The sequence below is a fragment of the Doryrhamphus excisus genome, linkage group LG8 (assembly GCF_037039965.1).
Source record: "Doryrhamphus excisus strain RoL-2023G ecotype Guam linkage group LG8, RoL_Dexc_Guam_v1.1, whole genome shotgun sequence".
In the NCBI taxonomy this organism is placed as follows: Eukaryota; Metazoa; Chordata; class Actinopteri; order Syngnathiformes; family Syngnathidae; genus Doryrhamphus; species Doryrhamphus excisus.
Genome location: NC_136364.1, coordinates 19,512,779 through 19,537,424, shown reverse-complemented (window position 1 = coordinate 19,537,424; position 24,646 = coordinate 19,512,779). Strand labels below are relative to the sequence as shown.

The window sequence follows — 24,646 nt, the reverse complement described above, 5'->3', positions numbered from 1 at the left end:
TTACGTGTCTTGTGATTGGCTGGTGAGCAGTCCAGGGTATACCCCGTCGGAAGTAACCTGGGATGAACTCCAGTTCACCCGTGACCAAGTATAGAAAATGGATGGATGAATGAATGGATGGATGGATGGATGGCAACTGGGAGCTGAGCATGCCAGTAGAGACAACATTGGAAGAATGAAAGACAGCTGGGATAGGCTCCAGCACCCCCGCGACCCTCGTGAGGAAAAACCGTAGAAAATGAATCAATGAATGAATGAAGGTGAGAAGTTCAATAACATCACCTCGACTTGGACCTGAATAATAATAAGGTCCAGTTCTTCTCTAGACCTAGGTCAATAGATGTAACTGGGCATGAATAGATAGAAGTGGTAATGAAACCTGCAAGTCTTCATTATCGCCAGACTTCCCCATGCAACACAATGTGAGCTGGAGAGGTGAGATGCTCGTCTCTTTATAGCAGGGGTGGGCAAACTATGGCCCGGGGGCCATATCAGCCCGCCCGTTCTTACCACAGTATTTCAGGGAAGAACTAAATTTGAAACACTTATATGTTAGGACTATGTTAAAAAGCCATAGCATTTCAGTATGTGGAATCAAACTATGGAATGGATTGAGTAAGACCCTCAAACAATGCACAACGATGAGCCAATTCAAGAAACAATACAAGCAGTTGATGTTTGCTAAATACAAGGATGAAGAGTCTTGAACCAGTCATGATGTGCTATATATATCACTATATTGACACTTACTATGGTACCCATTATGTCATTGGATGCTCATATCACCTCCTACTTTGGTACGGGACAAAAATAAAATGAAAAAAAAAACAACTTAAACTATATTAGGAAAGCAGGAAGTGAACAAATGTAACAGTTACTGATTGTAAAAGTACCAGATGGAGGGGTAGGATTTAATAAGCTTTGCTTCTTCCTACTCCTTTTGGACATGTGGAACTGTGAACTGATTATGGGATGCACTCAATTGTAATCTGATGCATGTTCAAATGAAATAAAACTATTACCATATTTCATTGAAACTTAAAATACAACCTGGCATCATGGCCTGAGCCAACCTTTTGATGGTTTGAGTAGCTTTTTTTTTATTTGATGTGGTCTGCTCCAGAATGAATGGACACAAGCACATATAGCAGATTGCATATGGACAGTTACGTGTAAAATATATAGTCTGGCCCCCCCCCTTCAATTTTATTAAATCAATGCGGCCCGCGAGTCAAAAAGTTTGCCCACCCCTGCTTTATAGTGTACTCTTCTCCAGCAGAAAGGTGGACTGCATGTTAAGTTCACATTCCATGTACTTACCCTCCTGCTCAAGCTTGGCCAAGTCATCCATAAACATGGCACATACCTCGCGGTGCAAATAGCACAGGCGCAAGGTGCATTCAGGGACATCGGGTCATTGCACTTTTTTTTTTTTTTTGCAAAACCCACCACGGAAAAAACGAGATGATAGACAACTGGGTCTAGATTTTGACATTATGGTAATGGTTTTATTTCATTTGAACATGCATCAGATTACAATTGAGTGCATCCCATAATCAGTTAAGCAAAGCTTATTAAATCTTACCCCTCCATCTGGTACTTTTACAATCAGTAACTGTTACATTTGTTCACTTCCTGCTTTCCTCATATAGCTTAAGGTTTTTTTTGTTTTAATTTTTACATTTTTTTATTTTTTGTCCCGTACCAAAGTACGAGGTGATATGAGCATCCAATGCCATAATGGGTACCATAGTAAGTGTCAATATAGTGATATATATAGCACATCATGACTGGTTCAAGACTCTTCATCCTTGTATTTAGCAAACATCAACTGCTTGTATTGTTTCTTGAATTGGCTCATCGTTGTGCATTGTTTGAGGGTCTTACTCAATCCATTCCATAGTTTGATTCCACATACTGAAATGCTATGGCTTTTTAACGTAGTCCTAGCATAGAAGTGTTTCTAATGTACTTCTTCCCTGAGATCATATTTTTCCTCTCTTGTAGAGAAGTATTGGATGACATTTTTAGGTAATTGGTTATTTTTAGCCTTATGCATTATTTTAGCTGTTTGAAGATGAACTATATCAGCAAGTTGAAGTATTTGTGATTTTAGAAATAGGGAGTTAGTATGTTCTCTGTAGGCGGCATTATGAATTATCCTTACTGACCTTTTTTGCAGTACATTTAGCAAGTGAAGATTGCCTTTATAGTCATTACCCCATATTTCCACACATTACTGATAAGAAAAGTACAATGAAGTGCAGTGGTGGGGATGGTGTGCCGCTGACCCCCACCTGAGAAGTTGTGGACCGGTGGAAAGAATACTTGGTTGATTTTCACCTCACTCCACTATAAGTGGAATAAGATGGATACAACTTTTTGTCATTAAAAAGGCATCTCTCTCTTCCACTTAGTGCTGTGTGTGTGTGTGTGTGTGTGTGTGTGTGTGAGTGTAGGCCCCAGCTGGGGTAGCACACATTTTTAGCAACCCTGGTCTCTCGCAGGACTTGAATGATGTTTGCTCTGATACTGAGCAGATGCTTATGTTTTGACAGAAGTCCTGCTCTCCGACTTAGCAATGTGTGTGTGTGTGTGTGTGTGTGTGCAGTGCTTGCAGTGGTCTGACAGCCAGGATGCATCTGACCCATCATCCACCTGCTCCTCCTCATCTCCCTTTCATCATCCGTCATCCCCCCGACCCTCACCATGTCGTTGTCCTTCCAGGTCTGTCTGTTCACTTGATTCTCATCATCCTTGACTTCACACCAACCACATTTTTTTGTCCGTCTTCCCGTGTCTCACTTCTTCCAACATCGTCCATATTATATTCTCTTCTCGTCTCTCTCTCTCTTGCACTTCCAGCGCTCCCATCCTCCCTCTGCTGCTCAGCAACTTCAGAGAGAGTTAATGATGAGATGAAACCAGGAAAAGGAGGCTAATGAAGACCAGAGGAGATGGAAAGAGAGAGGAGGCAAGAGACAGATGGAGAAATACTAGGATGCACAAGTGGGGAATGTGGAAGTGGGGAAAGTATATGGAGAAACGCTGACATTCAGCATGCGGAAGATAGTGTTTGACGAAAGGGGGAAGAAAGAATCTTTTTCATTTGTGCCAAAGCACCATTGTCAAAATAACAAAGACATAGCTCTCACAGTGCACTAGAGGATTTGTCGAAGTCCCCCCCCCCTCTCTCACACTCACACACATAAAACACACAACATAAATACAGAGAGTGTTTATCTTCAGCATGGTCCAATCTCCTGGGGTGCGAGCGGCTTCTGCTCTCGTTTTTCTGCAGTGTCACTTCTGGTGTTTGTTATCCGTCTCACCCTCACTTCATCGTGCTATCAGAAACATGAAGCCGCCATTTAATTCACTCTTCTCTGTTTTTGGCTTCCAATGAAACAATTAGATTCCTTTGTGTTTCTTGAGATACCGCTTGTCCTGTACACGTGTACACTCCGTACTGTCCCGTTGTGGTTCTTACATTACACAGAACGGGGCGTACATTTGTCAGAATTGTAAGTCTGATTTAATATTTTTAATTTTTGCAATCAGGGTTAAGGTTCTATTTGGATCTACCATGGGGTGCACTCACTCTTAAGCAGGGGTCTCAAACTCAATTTACTTGGGGGCCACTGGAGCTAGGGTCTGGGTGAGACTGGGCCGCATCAGGTTTTCCAAAAAAAAAACGCATTTATTAAAAACTTTGTTTTGGCTCCAATTTTCTAAAAGAAAAGTTCTGATAAAACATTCCACTGTTCTCAAATATCTTACTTTTTATTTTTCTACACAAAAAAAGTTGAAAAATAAATAAACAAATCAAGAATAAAGAAAATCAATCAATCAGTAATAAATAAATAAATATAATAATAATAATAATAATAAAACGGCAAATAATAAAAATTTAAGAAACCACATATAGTTATAAAAAATAATTGTTTTTTCAGATTAAAACGAACAAAGCATTATTAGAGCCCCGTAGACATGACAAAACACGACTTTAGTCACATTTATACTCTTTTTATTTACAACATATTGCGCAACTGCAGGGTCTCGAGACACATGCTAACTCGCAAACTAGAGAGCTAGCGACCTAAACGGTAGCCTTCAAGTTATTTCCTTTAAACTTAAATAGCCAAAAACTTACCACTTCCACACGGATAGGGAGGATAACTATTAACAGTTATTTAACCTTTAACATGAACATTAATCAAACGTAATAATTTTTTCTGGGTACATGATACCATACAGCATCCATATCAAACTTGCGCGGGCCGCACTAACATTAAACTTTCATATCAAGGCGGGGGCCTCAAACTAGTATCCTGCGGGCCACATTTGGCCCGCGGGCCACATGTTTGAGACCCCTGCTCTAAAGTAATTGTACCGTGCTTGGCCCCACTTCACACTTAAAGCATGGCATATTTTGGAAGTCTGAGTGCAATGATTGGCACTCGGGTACAGCACAATCCCCCTCCTCTGGTATGATTGGAAAAGTTAGGCCCATACACAGTATGATTACTATGATTACATGCACATGTGCAACGTAGCTAACTCGTGCAATGACTGTGATGAGACTTACTGCTTTTAAATTCTTAACGATAACAACACATTCAATAATAGAAATAAAAGACAAAGCCACAGCATGCCTGTTCACAAACTACAAAATGTGTGTGCACAGTACGCATCATTCTAATTAATGACAGCTGCGACCTTGTACAAAAGAAATAGTCTCAATGACTGTAAAGAATCCCCATAGTCAGGGAAATTGCATTGATAGGACAAGCACAAACAGTCGGAACCACGAAAGATGAGGGGGAATCTCACCCAAGTCCAACACGGTACAAATAGCCAAGTGTGAGGGGGCAGACGTCCACATACTTTTGTGGATTTCTGTTTTATCTCCAGGCTGCACGGCAGCCGACTGGTTCGCACGCACGGCCATACAGCTAGGAGACCCGAGTTCGATTCCATCTCTGTGTGGAGTTTGCATGTTCTCCCCGTGCATGCGTGGGTTTTCTCCGGGTACCATTCCAAAAACATGCTAGGTTCATTGGTGACTCCAAATTGTCCATAGGTATGAATGTGAGTGTGAATGGTTGTTTGTCTATATGTGCCCTGTGATTGGCTGGCGACCAGTCCAGGGTGTACCCCTGTACCAGGGTGATTTTTAGAGAATGTAATATGATGAATAGAGCCCACCCGGTATATTGGTGGGCCGATTATGACATATGACAGATTAATCAATATCGGTGAAAATATACTCAATATTATCTCCCTATGTCTGTGCTGCCCACTCCCTGCTTGTTTGCATGGAATGGTATTTTGGGTATTACACAAATTTATCTTCATGTACAGTATATATCATGTGTATATCAATGCTGTTTTTATATACATATATTGGTCAATGTATCAGTTATCGGCCGATATATGTATAGGTCATCGGCTTTCTTCCAGCCCTGAAAATCAGTATCGGCATCAGACCCAAAAATACCGTACCACACCGGCCCAGCTCTAATGAAGGATTGTCTTGCCGAAGAAATGAATCTGATATAAGTGATTGTTCTCTATTTTCTAAACCTTGTCTACAGTTTAATAGTCATCGCCAGGCTCTCTGCTTAGCCTTCAATGCTGCCAAATGGCTTCACCAGGGATTCTCTTAATTTCGCCCCGCATTCCCCTCGGAGAGGCCTGTTTCAATGTAACACCTTGCCAGAGGCTATCAATGTAATTAACACACCAGCTGCAACTACAGTGGCATTGTAATGAACCAGTTACTTCTATAAACCAAAGCCATTTCAAGCTGTTCTCCCAGTTCCTTGTAGTTGGGTTGGACATCTTGCTAAAACATATTGCATCATCTACCGTTTACTTTGGTCGTTTGACAATAAAAACAGCTTCAAAGGTAAGATTTAACCAGAAACACAAGTTGCAGGGTAACAAAATACAATGCCGAGTGAAGTAGTGAAGTCTGTTCATTACTATACTCCACTATACTACTATACTATACTCCAGCTTGGTCCCATTGTCCACATGCAGGTTAGGTTCATTGGAGACTAAATTACCCACTTTAGTGAATGCGAGTGTATGACTTCTATGTCAGAAAAACAGTTCCCTCATTTATCACAGGGGATAGATTCCCAAAATTGCCTGCAATAAATGAAATCCGCAAAGTTGTCAACATTATTTATTTCCAAGTATCATATATGTTTTAAGGCTGCAAAACCCCTCACAATACACGTCATACACTTTTCGCAGACAGGCGTAATCTAGCATTTTAAACACTCTCTTAATGATCAATCTAGGAGATTGGACACAAGAAGTTATTAATTGGCTCACCATATTCACTCCTCTGATTGTGCTTCATTCTGTCACCGTTCAGCTGTAGAGTTTTTGTATCCTTGCTAAAACATATTCCTCTTGCAGTCCGCCCCCGTCCCCGTCCTACTCCTTGAACCAAAGATCAATTTAGTCAGTTTAGCTTTGTCTTCTTCTTCTATTGTTTATTGGTGGTTAGCAAGCAACAGCACAAAGGAGATTGATTGACAATGGTCTACAGCCAATCAGGACGCAGAACACAATGGGCGGGTTCTCCCTTAGCTAATAAGGACTGTTGTGGCTCTATATTCGACTGGCTGTTGTCTGCTGAGGGTTCCTAATCCCCCCAGATAAGATGGAGCTGCACATGTCTTCAATATGAGTACTGATAGATCGCTGTAATACACCACAAGGACGCAGAACATAATGCATATTTATATGCAATTAAAAAAACACTTAAAACAGTGACTCCGTGAGAGGTGAACAAGGGAACAGTGTACTGTCGATCCCCGTTTTTCGCGGGGGTTAGGTTTCAAACCAAATTGATATTCCTGTCAATTATATGCTGTTCCCTATGCTCATCCACGGTGGTTGTGCTGAATACCAGGAGTGAAAAATATCGTTATTTCTATGTTTACTTTCATTTCAGCAATTGACATCTAGCAATTGATATCTACCTATGTATGTGAACAGTGTCAATTTTCATCCTACTATTATTTTCTTTCCTTTGCTCTGCGTTCCACAGGTGTCCACTTTACCTTTTACAGCGTATTTGGTACACTCTGTCCCTCCTTTGTAACCCTTAGCCACATTTTCCCAAGCTTGAGATTTTATCAAGTCACTTAAATCATCTCCTCACCTTTAACCAGGGTCCTTTGCAATCCACCCACCAACCTTTTAGCCTTATTTTTTCTTCACTTCATTTTTTTTTTTTGCTTTCATACCAAACCTGTCTTTCATCATTTGTCCTAATCACCTTCTCCATGGCTTCTTCCAAGTTTGCCACTCTGTCACTCTATCCTCGCACCTTTCATCTTCTTTTTCTACATCCAATTTTGTCGCTCCACTCTGTTTTCTGCATCCAATGTCAGTCAGACGTTTCAGCCAAAATACGCCACTCTCCCTGCAGTCATTTTCTCTTTCCTTTTTACTGATTCTCTTTGACGCTGGTTTCTTGATTCAACTCTGGATTCTCAATAAGAATATGTGTTTCATTGCTAATAAACCACGAGGAAACCAATTTATGTAGCAGGCATTACATCTGTAATTCCTTGGGAAGGAAATAGAAAGGGAAAACCACACAATAGGAATTCAATAGTTTTAGCAACAATGCTAAATACATATAAATTATGGGTAAAAGGAATAAATTACATTTAATTTACTTTTGCCTTCACTGAAGACTTCTATTCTCAAACATATAATTTGGCAGCGAAACACCATCTTCCCATTTTATCACGCGTTATTGAATTAAATAGTGTTTCTCACTTTCTTTAGCGAAATGCTGGCACATTGAAGTTTATTAATAGTAATAGCATGCTTCCACAACTGTATCTTTTAATTTCCATCATCGGCATTTGAATCTGTAAAATTATGTCAATTTAAGAACGTGACTTTCTGTTGGTGACGTATGGCGGCTGTCCATGACCAAATTTGGGGTCCTAGTAAGTCATGGCAAAACTATCTCGGAAAAATGATTTCATTATCGCAAATTTTTGCAAAATCTTTGTCTGTTTTCTTTGTTTACCAATAAAAATTATGCTTCCCCTATGTTTACCTTTACAAGATATAAAGGTATATCTTATCTTATCTTATGTCCATAATATGGTAATGGTAATGGTAATGGTATTATTTCATTTGAACATGCATCAGATTACAATTGAGTGCATCCCATAATCAGTTCACAGTTCCACATGTTCAAAAGGAGTAGGAAGAAGCTAAGCTTATTAAATCCTACCCCTCCATCTGGTGCTTTTACAATCAGTAACTGGTACATTTGTTCACTTCCTGCTTTCCGTAATACAGTTTAAGGTTTTATTTTGTTTTCTTTTTTTATTTTGTAATTTTTTGTCCCGTACCGAAGTACAAGGTGATATGACCATATGATGCCATAATGGGTACCATAGTAAGTGTCAATATAGTGATATATATAGCACATCATGACTGGTTCAAGACTCTAAAATAAAAAAATTTTAAAAATCCTAAAAGAAATCAGAAAAATAGGGCAAAATAGCAAAATGTAAAGACAAGAAGCTGAAATGTTGATAATAATAACTCAAAATAAGTACAAACTTTGGCTTTAAAAACATAATTTTTTTTTAGCCTTTATACAAAATTTACATCCATCCATTTTCTTATCCTCACAAGGGTCACGGGCATACTGGAGCCTATCCCAGCAGTCTTCGGATTGGTCGGCAGCCAATCACAGGGCACATATAGACAAACAACCATTCACACTCACATTCATACCTATGGACAATTTGGAGTCGCCAATTAACCTAGCATGTTTTTGGAATGTGGGAGGAAACCGGAGTACCCGGAGAAAACCCACGCATGCACGGGGAGAACATGCAAACTCCACACAGAGATGCCACCTTGCATCTTTGCAGCTAGGTCTTTGGGATCCGTTCAACTGGTTTCTTGCCTAATAAAGAGCCAAACGTTCCATCTGGATTATTTAATTGCCCTTGAAATAACTTTATTGGCGTCAAGTCATAAGGGCAGTCAGTCACCTTTGGAGCAAACCAGCTGGAGTCTACCATACTTGCCACCGCTATGACTCATCATTTACTCTTCATCACATTCTCAGATCAGAAACTGGTAGGTGAGGAATGGCGTACATCACCTTTTATACTTTGTCCACTTAGCTCGCTGTGAGTCGACTTTTTTTTATGCTGACAGGGCAAAAAAATATTGAGGGTACAAATCCTTTAACTTGGCATATCTCTTCTTAAACACCTTTCCTCCCCAACTCTTCTAATCCACTTTTACTGCTCCACTTCCACACTCCAACTGCACACAAGCAGCAGTATTAAGCACCGCCTTCTACCAATGCCCTTTCAAGACCTCATCACACTATTTGCTTCTCTCTTGTTGCACACAAACACACACACACACACACACACTCCTGTCAGGCGCTCCAAAAGGTTACCGCCCTATTTCCTTTGTGCAAGGAAGGAAAAGATGGTCTGCCAGACATGTTTAGGTGGGGCTGCTTTGGCTTGTGTTATTTGTGCTGGAAAGGTGTGTGTGTGTGTGTGTGTTTGAAATGTGTTTATTCGGGGATTCCTTGGAAAGGGAGATCCTGTAATTGTGTTTGTGTGTGTGTGTATGTGTCTGCTTGGGTGGGAGGGTGTGGAAGTAGTTCAATGTCGGGTGTCTTGTGAGTGACTCACTGATTCCAATAACCTCTAATGAGTGTCCTCTTTACTCCCAGCCTTGAGTTGAGTTTAATACGGTGACACAAAGGCATGTGGAATCACTTTGCATACGGTGTTAAATCAATGATAGCTTGATAATGTATACGCTGGACTCGTCACCAGTTAGTCACAAGACATAAACAATATCAATTAAGCTACCATGCATAGGGAGAAACCAGAATATCTGGATTTTGTGCAGTAAATGAAAAAAGTGTCAAATTGAAAGCAGGAGAATCACCCTTTGTCCAATACAAATGATAAATACTTTATTCATACCTGTGCTGTACTGTATATCCAATACTGTATATCAAATGTGTTTTTATATAAGTGGAAAAGTGTGACCGCATACTTGTACAGATAGCTGTGCTATATGTAAATGTGTCACACAGGGCCCAATTGGGGTGAATCAGGATCAGAATCAGAATTTTGCGATGTTGTGATGGCACCGATTCACACAAATTCAACCAAATCCTCACAAATTATGTGTGGCCTTGCAACTTTGTTTATTCCCTGCAGATTCCCTTCACATTTTGGCCAATCATTGTCAATCACCCAAACTCGCCAATTGTCTAACCCACGGGTGTCCATACATCTTCCACTGAGGGCCACATACTGAAAAGATGCAAGGGCCATTTTAATATTTTGTGGCATAACACACTATTTTTGGCTTTGTGATAGAGGTGAAAAAACGTATTATTTTTATGGTCATTTTTTCCCTTTTTTTTTTAATTTTCAAAATATTTTCTTCTTACTTCTTAAATAATATTTGTACATTCCCATAATATTATGGCTTTTTACCCAACCTAATTAAAACAACTAAATTGCCACTTGATTAGTTGTTTTCTTTGTTTCTCATAATATTACGACTTTCAAAAAATAACATATTTTTTGTCCTTAATATTTCAGTTTCATTTTACTAAAATGAAGTTATTTTTCCTCACAATATTACAAATGTACCACTACTGGATCGTCACAGTGAACTGCTGGACAAGGCGTTTTTCCAAGCTGCATCAACATAATTGAAGGATCCTATATAAGCTTGTGTTCATGTTGTTGCAATTTCTGAGGCCAAGTTTTTATATTTTGACTTTTGCGTCTCCACAGCAATGGTGGCATACTTTAGGACCACCAAATAAAGTGTGAAATCTCAACGCTTGATGAAAAACATTCAACATCAAAAAACATTCAAACATCTGTGAAGCATACAGTGTAAAAATGTAAACAAAGCAGGACATGTAAAACTATACATTTGACCTGTATCCTCACTAATTTATGAATTCTTACCGACTTTGGATGAAAAAAACAGCCTATTGCTGTATGTTATATGTGTTCTTTCATTATTTATTCTTCAACAAATGTATTTATGATATACACACAGAGGAAAAATCACAACTATTTAGTAACTTTACACTGCAATGTTGGGGAAAATCTTTTACAAAATCATGCATCTTAAAAAAAAGCCTGCAAGATGAAAAAAAAACATGCATGTTATGCTAATTGGAAACTCTAAAGCGTTTGTAGGTGTGAATGTTAGTGTGTTAAATGAGATTCTGACAGTATGATAACTCATCCATCCATTTTCTATGCCGCTTGACCTCGCAACCTTCACGGGGGTATGCTGGAGCCAGTTGTAATTACACCTGGAAAAATTTGTTATTTTGAAACATTTGTATTGAAAAGAGGAGCTAAGAGTCATATTTAAAGAATGTAACAGACCATAATGTGAGTCTGTTGTGTGTCCTGTTCCCCTCTAAAGTCCCTTCCTGCTTGTGTGGGCTGGTAATCATAAGTGGGCAACTGCATGGCATTTATTTATGCGTACTGCAATCAGATGGCACACGTGCTCAGTTTATGAGAACAATAATTCCCAACCAAAGTGACAGCCAATTGTACAGTTGTCACTAATCTGTTTTTTTTAAAGAATACAGTACTGCACACATTTGAAGAAAACAGACCAAGCGTCCTTGTGTGCATTCTATTGCTTTGTTCGCAAGTGCCATGCATGCGCATCTCTGACATTGTTTGCCACCTTATATAAGCTCAAAGAGATGACAGGGTAAAAGCTGAGACAGATGGAAGACGATAGGAAGATAAAGAAAGAAATGAGAACAGGGAAGATTGAAGGAGGAGGATATGGAGAGATGGAGCGATATGAAATGAGGCGCAGACTGATAAGACGGCGCTGAGAGAGGAAAACTACTGATAAGGGGGAAGACAGAATGGGAGGAATCGGAGATATAAGAGATCCCTTTATGAGACATATATTGGAGAATACATTTAGCTTGAATTTGGTAAGCAATGTCAGATGTTGCTAGTGAGGGAAATTCCGACTCTTTTTAGAGCGCCGGTGGTACCTTTTGGCTCGCATGTGGTGGGCTCTGATTTTTTGGTCTGTGGAAGCTGTTATCATATCTAGCGAGGAGGGCTTGCATTACATTCATCTGGATGCCCCTTCAAAACTGTAAACCGAGGAGACGAGTGGCCTAGTGCTCAAAATTGGCCAGTTAACCCCCCCCCCAGTCCAACACGATGTCAATCCTCAACTTGATGACAGTAAAGATGATGGGCAATTTCCTGCATGTTTATAAGTATATATATGTATATGTATATGTGTGTGTATATATATATATCAATTATTTTTCTGTCATGCTCAGATTTCTTTTGAGAAACTCTGATTTGAAATTTTAAAGAAACTGATAATACATTTTTTAACTACTGTATTAATGAATGAATGAATGAATGAATGAATGACAGCCTGAAACCAGGAAAATTCAACAAAATGGGGAGCATACAAGCGTATTCTAGAATCAAATTGCATGTTGGGTACTATAAATTTGAACATGTTGGTAGGTCTGCATTAAAACGAAAGCCTCTCCCTCCCAGGAGTCCCCGCCCCACGATTTGAGAAGCACTGATGTAATGTAGTAATGTTCTGCAAGGTTCTCATTGGGAGTGACCGGGATGGATAGGATCAAGAAAGATTACATCACAAGGACATTACATGTTAAAGTACCTTGTACTCGGAGCAGGAATACATGAACTAGTACTAGTAGAGGGTTTGATAACCTTGACTATCAAAGAGCCACTTTGCCCACTTTCCCTTTTAAAGCAAAATTGCCTGGAGTCGCAAAACCATCTGTGTAATAGTTGCCACCTAGGGTTGTGATAGTATTTTGGTTAAAACTTACTACCTGACACCTCAAGGAATGTGCAACACACTGAATGACAGCCTCTTTCTTTTAGCTCACCGGCTTTGGCGAGTGACACTGGTGAGCAACAATCATCAATGGGTGTGGTCATTAGTTCGAGTGCGCCAGGTTGGACTGCAGGGATGACCACTGTTACATATGTAAGTCGACAACTTGTGGCTGCTCACATTACCCTGAGTATCTAACAGTTCCTGGCCAAGAAGAACAGCAACCTCTCTATTCACCCAACCTGGCTCTGTGTGATTTTTTTTTCCCTATTTCCCAAGGTCAAGGACACCCATTTTCAAGATGTGGGTGACATCAAGATGGTCCTTGATGACAAAGCTGCGAAGGATCCTGGAAGAATCCTTTCAGGAGTGCATGAAGGCTTTGCAGAGAATGCCAGGTAAGTGAATCGGACTCCAGAATAAAAAGTATAAAAGGCATACTTATAAAAACAAAAAAACACCCCTTTTAAGTAATAACTCTTCACTGTAAAGGTAATGGTAATGGTTTTATTTCATTTGAACATGCATCAGACTACAATTGAGTGCATCCCATAATCAGTTCACAGTTCCACATGTCCAAAAGGAGTAGGAAGAAGCAAAGCTTATTAAATCCTACCCCTCCATCTGGTACTTTTGCAATCAGTAACTGTTACATTTGTTCACTTCCTGCTTTCCTAATGTAGTGTAACGTTTTTTTTTTTTACATTTTTACATCTTTTAATTTTTTGTCCCGTACCAAATTACGAGGTGATATGACCATCCAATGACATAATGGGTACCATAGTAAGTGTCAATATAGTGATATATATAGCACATCATGACTGGTTCAAGACTCTTCATCGTTGTATTTAGCAAACATCAACTGCTTGTATTGTTTCTTGAATTGTAGTTATTATTATTATTTGTTTTAATTTTTTTAATTAAAAAAATGTACATGCAATGTTGTGCATGTTGTGTTTTTTCACAAATGACAGGTGTTATGCTAATAGTTTCAATCCTAGTACTTACAGTATTTAAAGTTTTTTTTTAAAAATGCAGCGCACATTGTTTACATTTTCGGGGAGCATTAGCCTCCTGGCTGCCATTTACCCCCTATTCATGAGAAATGCCTTTATCCTCAAAAATAAATTAGAAAATGTGAAAATCCATAGCCCATGGGCTTTTCCTAATGCATGACTAAGCAGAGAGCACTGAGTGCAGAGGCCATGCAAATGCAAGTTTCCCTGTTTTTTTCATAAACATACAGGAGTGTGAGGTGGAACAGGCCTCGGGGCCGGTGTCCAGGTTCAAATCTAAAACAGAGGTATTTTCATGTTTCCTTGCCAAAAGCATCCCTGCAGCTGTCTATGTGCCTCTGTGTGCTTAATAAAAGCTACTTCAGCGTGACTGTAGCCTAGGGGTGACACAAAACGTAAGCATAGTGCGCACCTGCAAGAGTCATGCTCAAGGAGAGATGACTTCAGTTGGAGTAGCTCAGTGGCTCGCTACTTTCTGTCATGCCCCCATTTGGGGGACGGGAATATACACCCTCCCCAGTCCACAATGTTAAATACTACTGAGAAACTGATCATATATATTTATCTGGACTGTACAGACCAAACTCACAAAATGCAACAAAATGGAACGCATACGTCAAACTGTATGCTGAGTACCACAAATGTATACATGTTGGCAGGTCTGCACTAATATTGACAGTCCTGACTGCTTACTGTAATAGAAAATAATTATAATAAAGTATGACCCAAAGTTTGTGATTGGAGTAAATTCACTCATCTAATTTCCATATTATGACGACACCAGAGGTGATCCCTGGTGATCCCTGTCTCCAACATACGCAACAAGCTCATAATAATGTCTGATCCACTTCTCATAGTCTTCCTCGTCTCTCAAACACAGGCATCATCATCATCATTCATCATGCTTTCTGTGTGTTTTCTTGCAGTGCATTATTTTTTACATTCCCGCTATCCCCCCTCACCATAAAGGTGTTTTCACCACCACTGCTATATGCAACGTATACATCACGAATTCTATAGTATGTCCCTTCCTGTGACCAAGAACACGTGTCACAGTGTGTATACGAGCTGCAGCAGGCAGCAATGTGCTTTGTTGTACAGCAGAAAAAATTTTTTTTAGGTTTTTGTTTATTATTTTTGGCTTGGTAAACTCGCCAGTGTCATGTAAAAGTGACCGCTGCAGTGATTGATATTGGAGTTATGAGTTATGTTTGTCATCCACTGCCTTAACTGCTGACAAAGTAATATAACAGAGCCAACAGTGCCTCCGCTGGTTGCAGACTAATAGTGCATCCTATGTGCATAAATTACCTCAAGAGTAGTAAATAATGATTCATTCATTCATTTTCACGAGGGTCGCGGGGGGTGCTGGAGCCTATCCCAGCTGTCTTCGGGCAAGAGGCGGGGTGCACCCTGGACTGGTCGCCAGCCAATTACAGGGCACATATAGACAAACAACCATTCACACTCACATTCATACCTATGGCCAATTTGGAGTCGCTAATTAACCTAGCATGTTTTTGGAGTACCCGCAGAAAACCCACGCATGCACAGGGAGAACATGCAAACTCCACAAAGAGATGGCCGAGGGTGGAATTGAACCCTGGTCTCCTAGCTGTGAGGTCTGCGCGCTAACCACTCGACCTAATTAATCAATTAAATTAATAAATATTAATACATTAATAAACAATCAATTTCACAGAGGGCTGCACGACGGACGAGTGGTTAGCGCGCAGACCTCACAGCTAGGAGACCAGGGTTCAATTCCACACTCGGGCATCTCTGTGTAGAGTTTGCATGTTCTCCCCATGCTTGCGTGGGTTTTCTCCGGGTACTCCGGTTTCCTCCCACATTCCAAAAACATGCTAGGTTAATTAGCGACTCCAAATTGTCCATAGGTATGAATGTGAGTGTGAATGGTTGTTTGTCTATATGTGCCCTGTGATTGGCTGGCGAACCAGTCCAGGGTGTACAACGCCTCTCGCCCGAAAGACAGCTGGGATAGGCTCCAGCACCCCTGCGACCCTCGTGAGGAATAGCGGTAGAAAGTGAATGAATGAATGAATTTCACAGACTCAAGAACCCTTATCAACTAGCTAAACGGGTATGATAAGTGACAAGATATATTGAATAGCTGGAGGAAATGCTAAATATTTTGTCAAATCACGTATCAGCATCCCATATTTCAATAAAGTGAGACAGGTTAGCAAATATTGTGTGTTTAGCCATGCAAGAGAAGAAGAAGATGAGATAAAAATAAGCCATCTTACCATCTCTCCTGGTGTTGCCCTTCATGACTTTGGCTGTGGAAACCTGAGCTCTCACCACGGCGGCTTCACTCACCAAAAATAAAAACACGCACACATGGGAAAGTACTGGTCCACTCATTCCGACTACAAAGTATGGAAAAAAAAATACGTTTAACCGGCTAAATCTCCACACTGTCCAGTCCCCGAGAAGAACCAATTGATTCAAACATATGAAGAAAAGTTTCCATCCACTTGTTGACGCGTGCGCACACACACACACACACACTAACACACACACACACACAAACACGTCCACGGAGATCAAAAAGTGATCACCGTCTTGGATGGCTGCAGCACACAATCACACGCTAAGCGTACGTGGGGGATATTATAGCCCCCGCCATGGTCATACTTTCGACTGGAGGCGCCGAACGTCTTATCAGGCTCAAACTAGTAAATTCAATCCGGTCTGAAAGAAATATCCTGCATAGTTTAACAGCGCCTTTGCTTGTCTCTTCTGTCTGTTTGTCTGCACGCAACCGGCGCGTCAAACTTCAGCAAAGTGAGTGGTGCTCGCCCACGCAGACACCATGCGTGTGTCATTGTGCCTGGTTGTTGTTGTTGTTGTGAGTCTGTACTGGATGAGACGCGCTGAGAGGGAAGTCCTTGACAGTTTTTTTCTCTTCATTTTTTATTTTTATTTTGGAGTTACATAGAAGTACTTAAGGCTGGGTAAGTACTTTGGGTACTCCGGTTTCCTCCCACATTCCAAAAACATGCTCGGTTAATTGGCGACTCCAAATTGTCCATAGGTATGAATGTGAGTGTGAATGGTTGTTTGTCTATATGTGCCCTGTGATTGGCTGGCCACCAGTCCAGGGTGTACCCCGCCTCTTGCCCGAAGACAGCTGGGATAGTCTCCAGCACCCCCCGCAACCCTTGTGAGGATAAGCAGTAGAAAATGAATTAATGAGTTACATAGAAGTATTGAGGGCTGCATAGTGGACAAGTGGTATAGCGCTCAGACCTCACAGCTAGGAGACCCGCGTTCAATGCCACGGCCATCTCTGTGTGGAGTTTGCATGTTCTCCCTGTGCATGCGTGGGTTTTCTCCGGGTACTCGGGTTTCCTCCCACATTCCAAAAACATGCTAGGTTAATTAGCGACTCCAAATTGTCCATAGGTATGAATGTGAGTGTGAATGGTTGTTTGTCTATATGTGCCCTGTGATTGGCTGGCGACCATTCCAGGGTGTACCTTGCCCGAAGACAGCTGGGATAGGCTCCAGCACCCTTGTGAATGAATGAATGACTGAATAGAAGTACTGTAGAAGTACTATCTATTCTCCCCAGCAGCCTCTAATGCTCCAAAGCATTATTATGAATGGATGTATTTATTTACTATGTATTATATGTATATGCATGTACAGTCAAGGGAGGCCTCACCTGTCATAATTTTAAATATGATATTGATATTAGTCCTTTGAACTTTGATGACATTGCCCAAAATAAACACTGCTGAATTTGCACATTTCCTGACTAAATACAAGGCAGAAACCTAAGATGAGTTTCTGTTTGTCAGCATGTTGCCAATAATACGATACCTCGAGATATGAAATGAATTTGTTCCGGAGGGGATTTTAGTATTAATTTTAGTATTGTGTGACAAGATTTACCCTATAAATGACGTAACTTGTTCCAGCCCAACAGTCATTGAAATTATACATACTGTCACCACTTGTTCTGTAATGACAATATAATCTTTTACATGGTCACAAATGTTAAAAGCAATGAGAAAATAATACATGAAAAATGAATATGAATGAAAAATAACACTTTACCTTTCAACGTGAGCTTGATGGTGGAGGAGGAGGAGGAGGAGAACAGAATTTTGACAGACGGCAGAAATCATACATAAGTTTACATAACTTAACTTTTTTTTTTTTAATTGGCTTCACTTTTTTAGCACCGTGGTTATTTTTCCCACAAAATTCACAAGACAATGAAGGAGAGCTTTCGGTACGCTATTCCAGAGCAACACTGAAGATTCCGGGAGATAGCCAAACATTTATTATAACTTTTTATAACCTGTGTAATATCTTTAATGTACATGTGACAATATTATTCTAGCTAATTGGACCCCCCCCAAAAAACAGTACTTGCTTCATCTTGAAAAAGTGGGGTGTACTTGAGCGAGACGGTGCTTGTCACTGCCGTCCTTCCATAGACAAGAACATCCAGCAAGTTAAATGCAAGATATTTGTATGCTCTGTATGTATTCATCAATGTATGTATGTATTCATCAACGTATGTGCTGTACTGTAACTATTTATGGAAACTTCTGGAAGAGCTAGATAGCTTTCTGTATGGGTTATTGTGTAGCTGCTCTATAGGAGTCCACAACTCAATACAAAGGGACAAAAATGAATATAATAGGTCCCCTTTAAGTAATAAAGGCCAGCAAGTGGTGTGAAGTGAATAATGTTAGAGTAAATATAAAGTGGACGCAACATGAAGTAAGCTCATCATGTGGTCAGACTGTGTCCCAATACTTTTGTCCAATGTGCGCATGCATACTGACATATTGGATCGCAGGTGGATACCTTATATGTTTATGTTTATGAGACATCCTTGTCTAGTGTTTCGTCTTGTTGCACTTTAAGAGTTGTTTTAACTTCTGCCATGAACTCGCCAACTTGCAATTTCTGCTGACAAAGCAAAAAGCCCACCTATTACACAGCAATTGGTAAATTAATCATGCGGCACCTTTAAGGAATTAAAGCCACTTAGGGGATTGTATCATTTATTAATAGAGAGAGGAAATGAATTGAAATGAAGCTGGTAGAGAACCCTGAAGGGATCCATTCACACTTGCACCCCAAGATTACATGCATGAATCACACTAAACATGCATTTATTTGTCACATTGAACTTAATGGTGTCGATATTTAAATGTGAAACAACAAACTGCCTTCATGCTGACACTGAAAGCTGTGAGCAACTATGTGATGCATGATGTACTATATATCTAAACTACACTACTTTTCACTGTCAGAATGCTTAGTAATAAAGGTGCTGATGTACAGTAGTGTGAAAAAGGGTTTTTCAATATTTCAAGCCTGAAATTGACATGGATTGATGAGAAGTTGCTATCTCTATTGTTTATTATTCAGCTATATTTGTACTGTGCATGAGTAAGTGATCCTTCAGACTTTATTATGACTTTATTTTTGATGAGTTGTGTGAATTTGGTGGTTCATGCAAACATGGCAAAAAGAGAAATATTCATTCATTCATTCATTCATTCATTCATTTTCTACCACTTATCCGAGTGTCGCAGGGGGTGCTGGAGCCTATCCCAGCTGTCTACAGGCAAGAGGCGGGGTACACCCTGAACTGGTGGCCAGCCAATCACAGGGCACATATAGACAAACAACCATTCACACTCACATTCATACCTATGGACAATTTGGAGTCGCCAATTAACCTAGCATGTTTTTGGAATGTTGGAAAAAACCCACTCATGCACAGGGAGAACATGCAAACTCCCCACAGAGATGGCCGAGGGTGGAATTGAACTCGGATCTCCTAACTGTGAGGCCTGCGTGCTAACCACTCGTATGAGAAGTTGCTATCTGTATTGTTTATTATTCAGCTATATTTGTACTGTGTATGTGTGTGTAAGTGATCCTTTAGACTTTTATTATGACATTATTTTTGATGAGCTGTGTGAATTTGTTGATTCATGTAAACATGGCAAAAAGGGAAATACGAAAAAAAACGAAAAAAACACCGTCAGTGATTGATGACTGATGCACAATCGTGTGTTTTAGTAGCACAATTAAAATGTTTAGCCTGAGAGTTCATCTTCATTTCGCTTTCATCAAAATAATGAGATTGCCAATTTTGTCTATTTTATTTGTGCATTTATTTTGCATTTTGTTAGCGTGTGTATCAGTTGTGATTAAAATACGTTTCAAAGGGGACAGCACATATCAGTCATAATAAAAGATAGGAAAACAGTGTTGTTGTCACTCGGGAAGGTAGGAAACTTACACCTTCGTGATTTTTTACCATCACACCTTTGATGGCAAAGCAATGTCCAGTGTCCACCAGAGGCATGGTGTGTATTGACATATTGGGACTTATACAGTAAAGTCTCGTTATATCGATATCGGTTAAAACGAATTACTACTTATTACGATACTATTTTCATTTCCCGGCAAATTTCTAGTCTTTTATGATATAATTAGCTCCGTTAGTACGATACCCGGTTATTATGATAATCCGGTTACTAGGATGCCCTTTTCATCTCCCGCCAGCCAATTTGGTCTGCTTATATCGATACAAAAGCAGCTTAAATCAATCTTTGCTTAAGGATTTCAATACCAAAAAAGAACACAGCGAACGGCTGCTTCCAGTCAACTTTATTTTTCACACTTCCACCACCAGAGTGCAGCACACACAGCGGAAAACACCCGTCCCTCGCGCCTACCCCTCCGGGTGGCAACACCTTCCCTATCGATAGTTCCAGGGTGAATTACGTTCCGGGGTGAATTATGTCCCGGTAACCGGTAATCACTACAGCGTAAGTTTATTTTTACTTACTGTAGTACAAAATGTATTGTAGTACAAAAGCATGCTAGATACGCAATCCATGAACTCAAGGAGAAAATTACATGCCATATCAAAGATCCGCCCACTTTTAATGCAGTTCGGCGCAGGATCGGATATATGGATAGTCCGGTTATATCGGTATTTTTTCCGACTCCAGAGAATATCAATATAACGAGACTTTACTGTATATCTATTACAAAGTAGTAATGTTGATGCTTTAATTTTATTTGAACATGCATCAAGTCACAATGGAATACATCATGTACTACTAATTGTAATGCTAAGTAATATTATGGACCAAGTGTGGACTGGACTGGCCAAAAGTTGTCCAGTCAAAGCTTTTTTTTAGCTAGAATACTTTTGTGTTTTTGCCACGTTTGCTTGTTTTATCTTCTTTTTTGTTGTGCCCCAGATGCCTGATCCCCTGCTTACCTCTTCATCCTTCCATCCTCAGGTTTGATGTCAGATGAAGAGGGATTAGCTCTGAATGATGCTGCAATGTGTACAGATGGGCAACAGTTTTAAAGGAAAGACATCAATGCACTCACCAACGACAACGATACTCACAAAAAGTCCAGAAAGAAGACTGGTGTGAAATATTATCTTCACAAAAACAGCAAAGGTTGTTTCATTGACTTTGTCATTGCATCCTATTAGTATTGCATTGCCATTGGGGCTCCCTTATATTTCTAATACCTATTCTTAGGGGGTGATTATTTTCTGCTAAACAAAGAAACATTAAAAAGATGTAAAAAAGAGTCATTGTGTGCTTTTTTAAAACTCATTAAGATTCATGACGGGCAACAGCTGCTACAGCATAATCCAAGCAGATGCAGGGTTCATATATCACTTGAAAAAAGGCTTCCAGGTAGAATACCACAGTGCTCTTCCAGAACACTCCTCGACATTTTTGAACTGCATCTACGGGATTAAAAGATACGCCAACCAGCTCCTGAGGGAATAACATTTTGAGTACCGAGCAGCATATGACGACTATGATAAGAACGAGTGGCATCTAAGCATCTACATATTGCTTAAAAATATTGTATACATATACAATGCTGCTCCATAAGCTGTTGTCCATGATTGGTGTTCGGGGAGGATGAGGGGGGGGTTGCAGGAAAATGTTCATGGTGCCGCTTGAGTAGCCACGCAGAGGAAGAAGAAGATGATCTCCTATTGTTAAGCCTTGGTGGGCTGCTGGAGGGTTGGCTCCATCTGCACTAGAAGACAAGGCGATGTTCCCCTGTAGGACACACGTATCTGTGTCTCACAGCGTGTGTAATGATGCTTGAAATTCATCCAAGGTGGGCTTCATGCGCTACATGTGAATGTGTGGTAGAAGACAGGGTAAGGTCTTAATGTCTTAATCATGTGGAATGCAGTGGACAATGGAAATCAAATAATAATAATTCCTAAGCACACACTTATATACACATTTCAATCCAAATGAAGTGTGCATGCATGTACTGTATGTTTGGGCACCAATATCCGCTATTTAATTCCTATCTGGGCGTTTTCCCCCCCAAGAACAGTAACAGTACAGAGCTTGAACGATCCCTGTGTGCGTGCACAAACCCCTGCAGTGATGCATGTCAAAACAATGTACGGTCCTGCCACAACACAATTCTCAAATTTTGTGCTGGAGAAAGACCGAATATGTCATGCTGTGTTATATTGCACAACAAAAGCATGATCATTTCCTACAGTGACTGTTATATATCAGATTAAGAACGTATTATTTTGGCAAATTCACCCAAAAAAAACCTTTGTAAAGTAATTTAGATCAGAGAAGTTGCCATGAAGACATTGACAAATATAAAGAAAAGCATTTCTCGACACACACCTCAGCATAAGTCATACGAATCCCACACAAATACAACATGCGAACACACTAATCGCTTCACGCACAAAGAAGATCCTGACAGAGCTGATAAGACTTAACTGGCTTAGCTCCTTATTGTCAAGCATACAGCAAAGTCACAGAATGTGAAATGAAATCCTTTATCGCCACTTCAACAACACAAACACACACTTGGTTCATGCCAAGGCCTTTTATGCTATCATTAACAGGCAACGTATTTTATTAAGATGAATTGTTCCAAAAATGGTAGGGATGTCTGATTCTATCGATCACCGATAATTATCAGCCTAAAAAAAAAATCAGTATTGAGATTTTCCCTTTATGAGAAGCAATATAGAGCACTTAGCATTAGCATTGCATTTGCAGAGATTGCAACAAAATGCAGTTAACATGATGTTGCTGTGTTGTTTTCATTACGCGGATTTCTACAAAGAAATTTAAGGTGGAGTTTCATCCCGCTGACACCACGTAAAGCCTTACGAAGAAAACTGGGACGCAAATTATTTTTTGTGTGCGTGCAGAAAAAAAACCTTGCAAGCGACCAGCTCATAGAGGTAAGGCAGGTTTTACATTGGCAAAAATAGTGCCTCTAACTAAAAATACATTTAATCTTTCAATAAATCATCACACAAGAAACAGAAATGTATTCTTATATAAAATATATAATACATGAATTATCTACTCAGATAAGGATGGAGGAGCCAAAACAACTGTACTCATTTAAGATTATTGTTACTTTACAATAGTGCTTCCCAAATAGTTGGACGGGACCTACCAACATGTACACATTATAGTACTCAATATTCTATTTGACTCCTGAATACGTTTGTATGAGCTCCGTTTTGTTGCTTTTCCCTGCTTTCAGTTTCAAATTCAGTCTGTAAAGTACGGATAGATTAATAAATATTATCACTTTCGCTAGTACAGGGGTCTCAAACTCACGCCCCGCGGGCCAAATGCGGCCCTTGGGACGCTAGTTTGAGGCCCCCACCTTGATATGAAAGTTTCATTTGTTTAATTTGTTTTTTGATTTGCTTATTTATTTTTCCATCTTATTTTGTGTCAAAAAATTAACATTAAACATTTATTTAATAATTTAATAATAAATAAAAATTTATTTGTTAATTTGTTTCACTTGTTTAGTTTGTTTTTTGATTTGCTTATTTATTTTTCCATCTTATTTTGTGTCGAAAAATAAAAATTAACATTAAACATTTATTTAATAATTTAATAATAAATAAAAATGTATTTATCAGAGCTTTTGCAAAGAACCAAAGCACTGAAAAAGTGGAGGGTATAGCAGAAGCATTGAAGACTATTATATTACATATATATTTATTAATAGTTAATATAATTAATATTTATTAATATTTTCATTATATATATTTTTGCTATTATATATATATATTTTTTTTTTTTACCTCATGCGGCCCAGCCTCACCCAGACCCTAGCTCCAGTGGCCCCCAGGTAAATTGAGTTTGAGACCCCTGCTCTAGTATTTAAAATCGGGGTGACGTTAAAAAATGAATGAGAAACACTGCTCAATAAAAATATATGTGATGTTATTCATATCGGTATCGGTTAATGTCGGAATTGGAAATTGTGAGTTTGACATTATTGGACATCCCTAAAAAAATGGTAGTTGCCTATTCTGTAAAAAATATGCTGCAACAAAAGTATTGTTATTGCTTTCTCCCTTATTCAAAGAATATTCATGTTTGGTTAAATACGATTGCATCAAAGTTGGTCTATACAGTATGCGTCCAGTGATTGATTGGTGACTAGACCAGGGTATCCCCCAGCAGTCAGTTTGAACTCCAGCTCAAGTAAATGAATAAATGGATGACTGATTTTGCTGTTGTAAAAAGTAGCCATCAATTGCTGAAGATTGAATTGTGATAAAATGGCCTCTTTTAATCACCACGGGACACGTCATTTAAACTCTAATGTCTGCCATTCTGCAT

The 24,646-nt window shown here is 39.6% G+C and overlaps 1 protein-coding gene and 1 long non-coding RNA gene across 4 annotated transcripts in view; one reads left to right on the top strand and one right to left on the bottom strand.

The window, feature by feature from the left end:
* The window catches only part of LOC131134502 (uncharacterized), a 41,012-nt gene extending 38,310 nt beyond the window's left edge, over positions 1-2,702 (top strand). For both annotated transcript variants that reach the window (XR_013628013.1, XR_013628012.1), the window contains exon 3: positions 2,612-2,702. This is a non-coding gene — a long non-coding RNA (uncharacterized LOC131134502). The remainder of the gene's footprint in view (positions 1-2,611) is intronic.
* The window catches only part of pdgfd (platelet derived growth factor d), a 45,410-nt gene extending 28,656 nt beyond the window's left edge, over positions 1-16,754 (bottom strand). Inside the window, exon 1 of one of the 2 annotated variants that reach the window (XM_058079869.2) lies at positions 16,223-16,754. In XM_058079869.2, coding sequence (XP_057935852.2) covers positions 16,223-16,340 — 118 coding nt within the window. In that variant the 5' untranslated portion in view covers positions 16,341-16,754. Of the gene's footprint in view, positions 1-6,345; positions 6,440-16,222 lie in introns of those variants that run through there. The other variant, XM_078792974.1, reaches the window with a different exon arrangement.
* Positions 16,755-24,646: the final 7,892 nt, after the last annotated feature.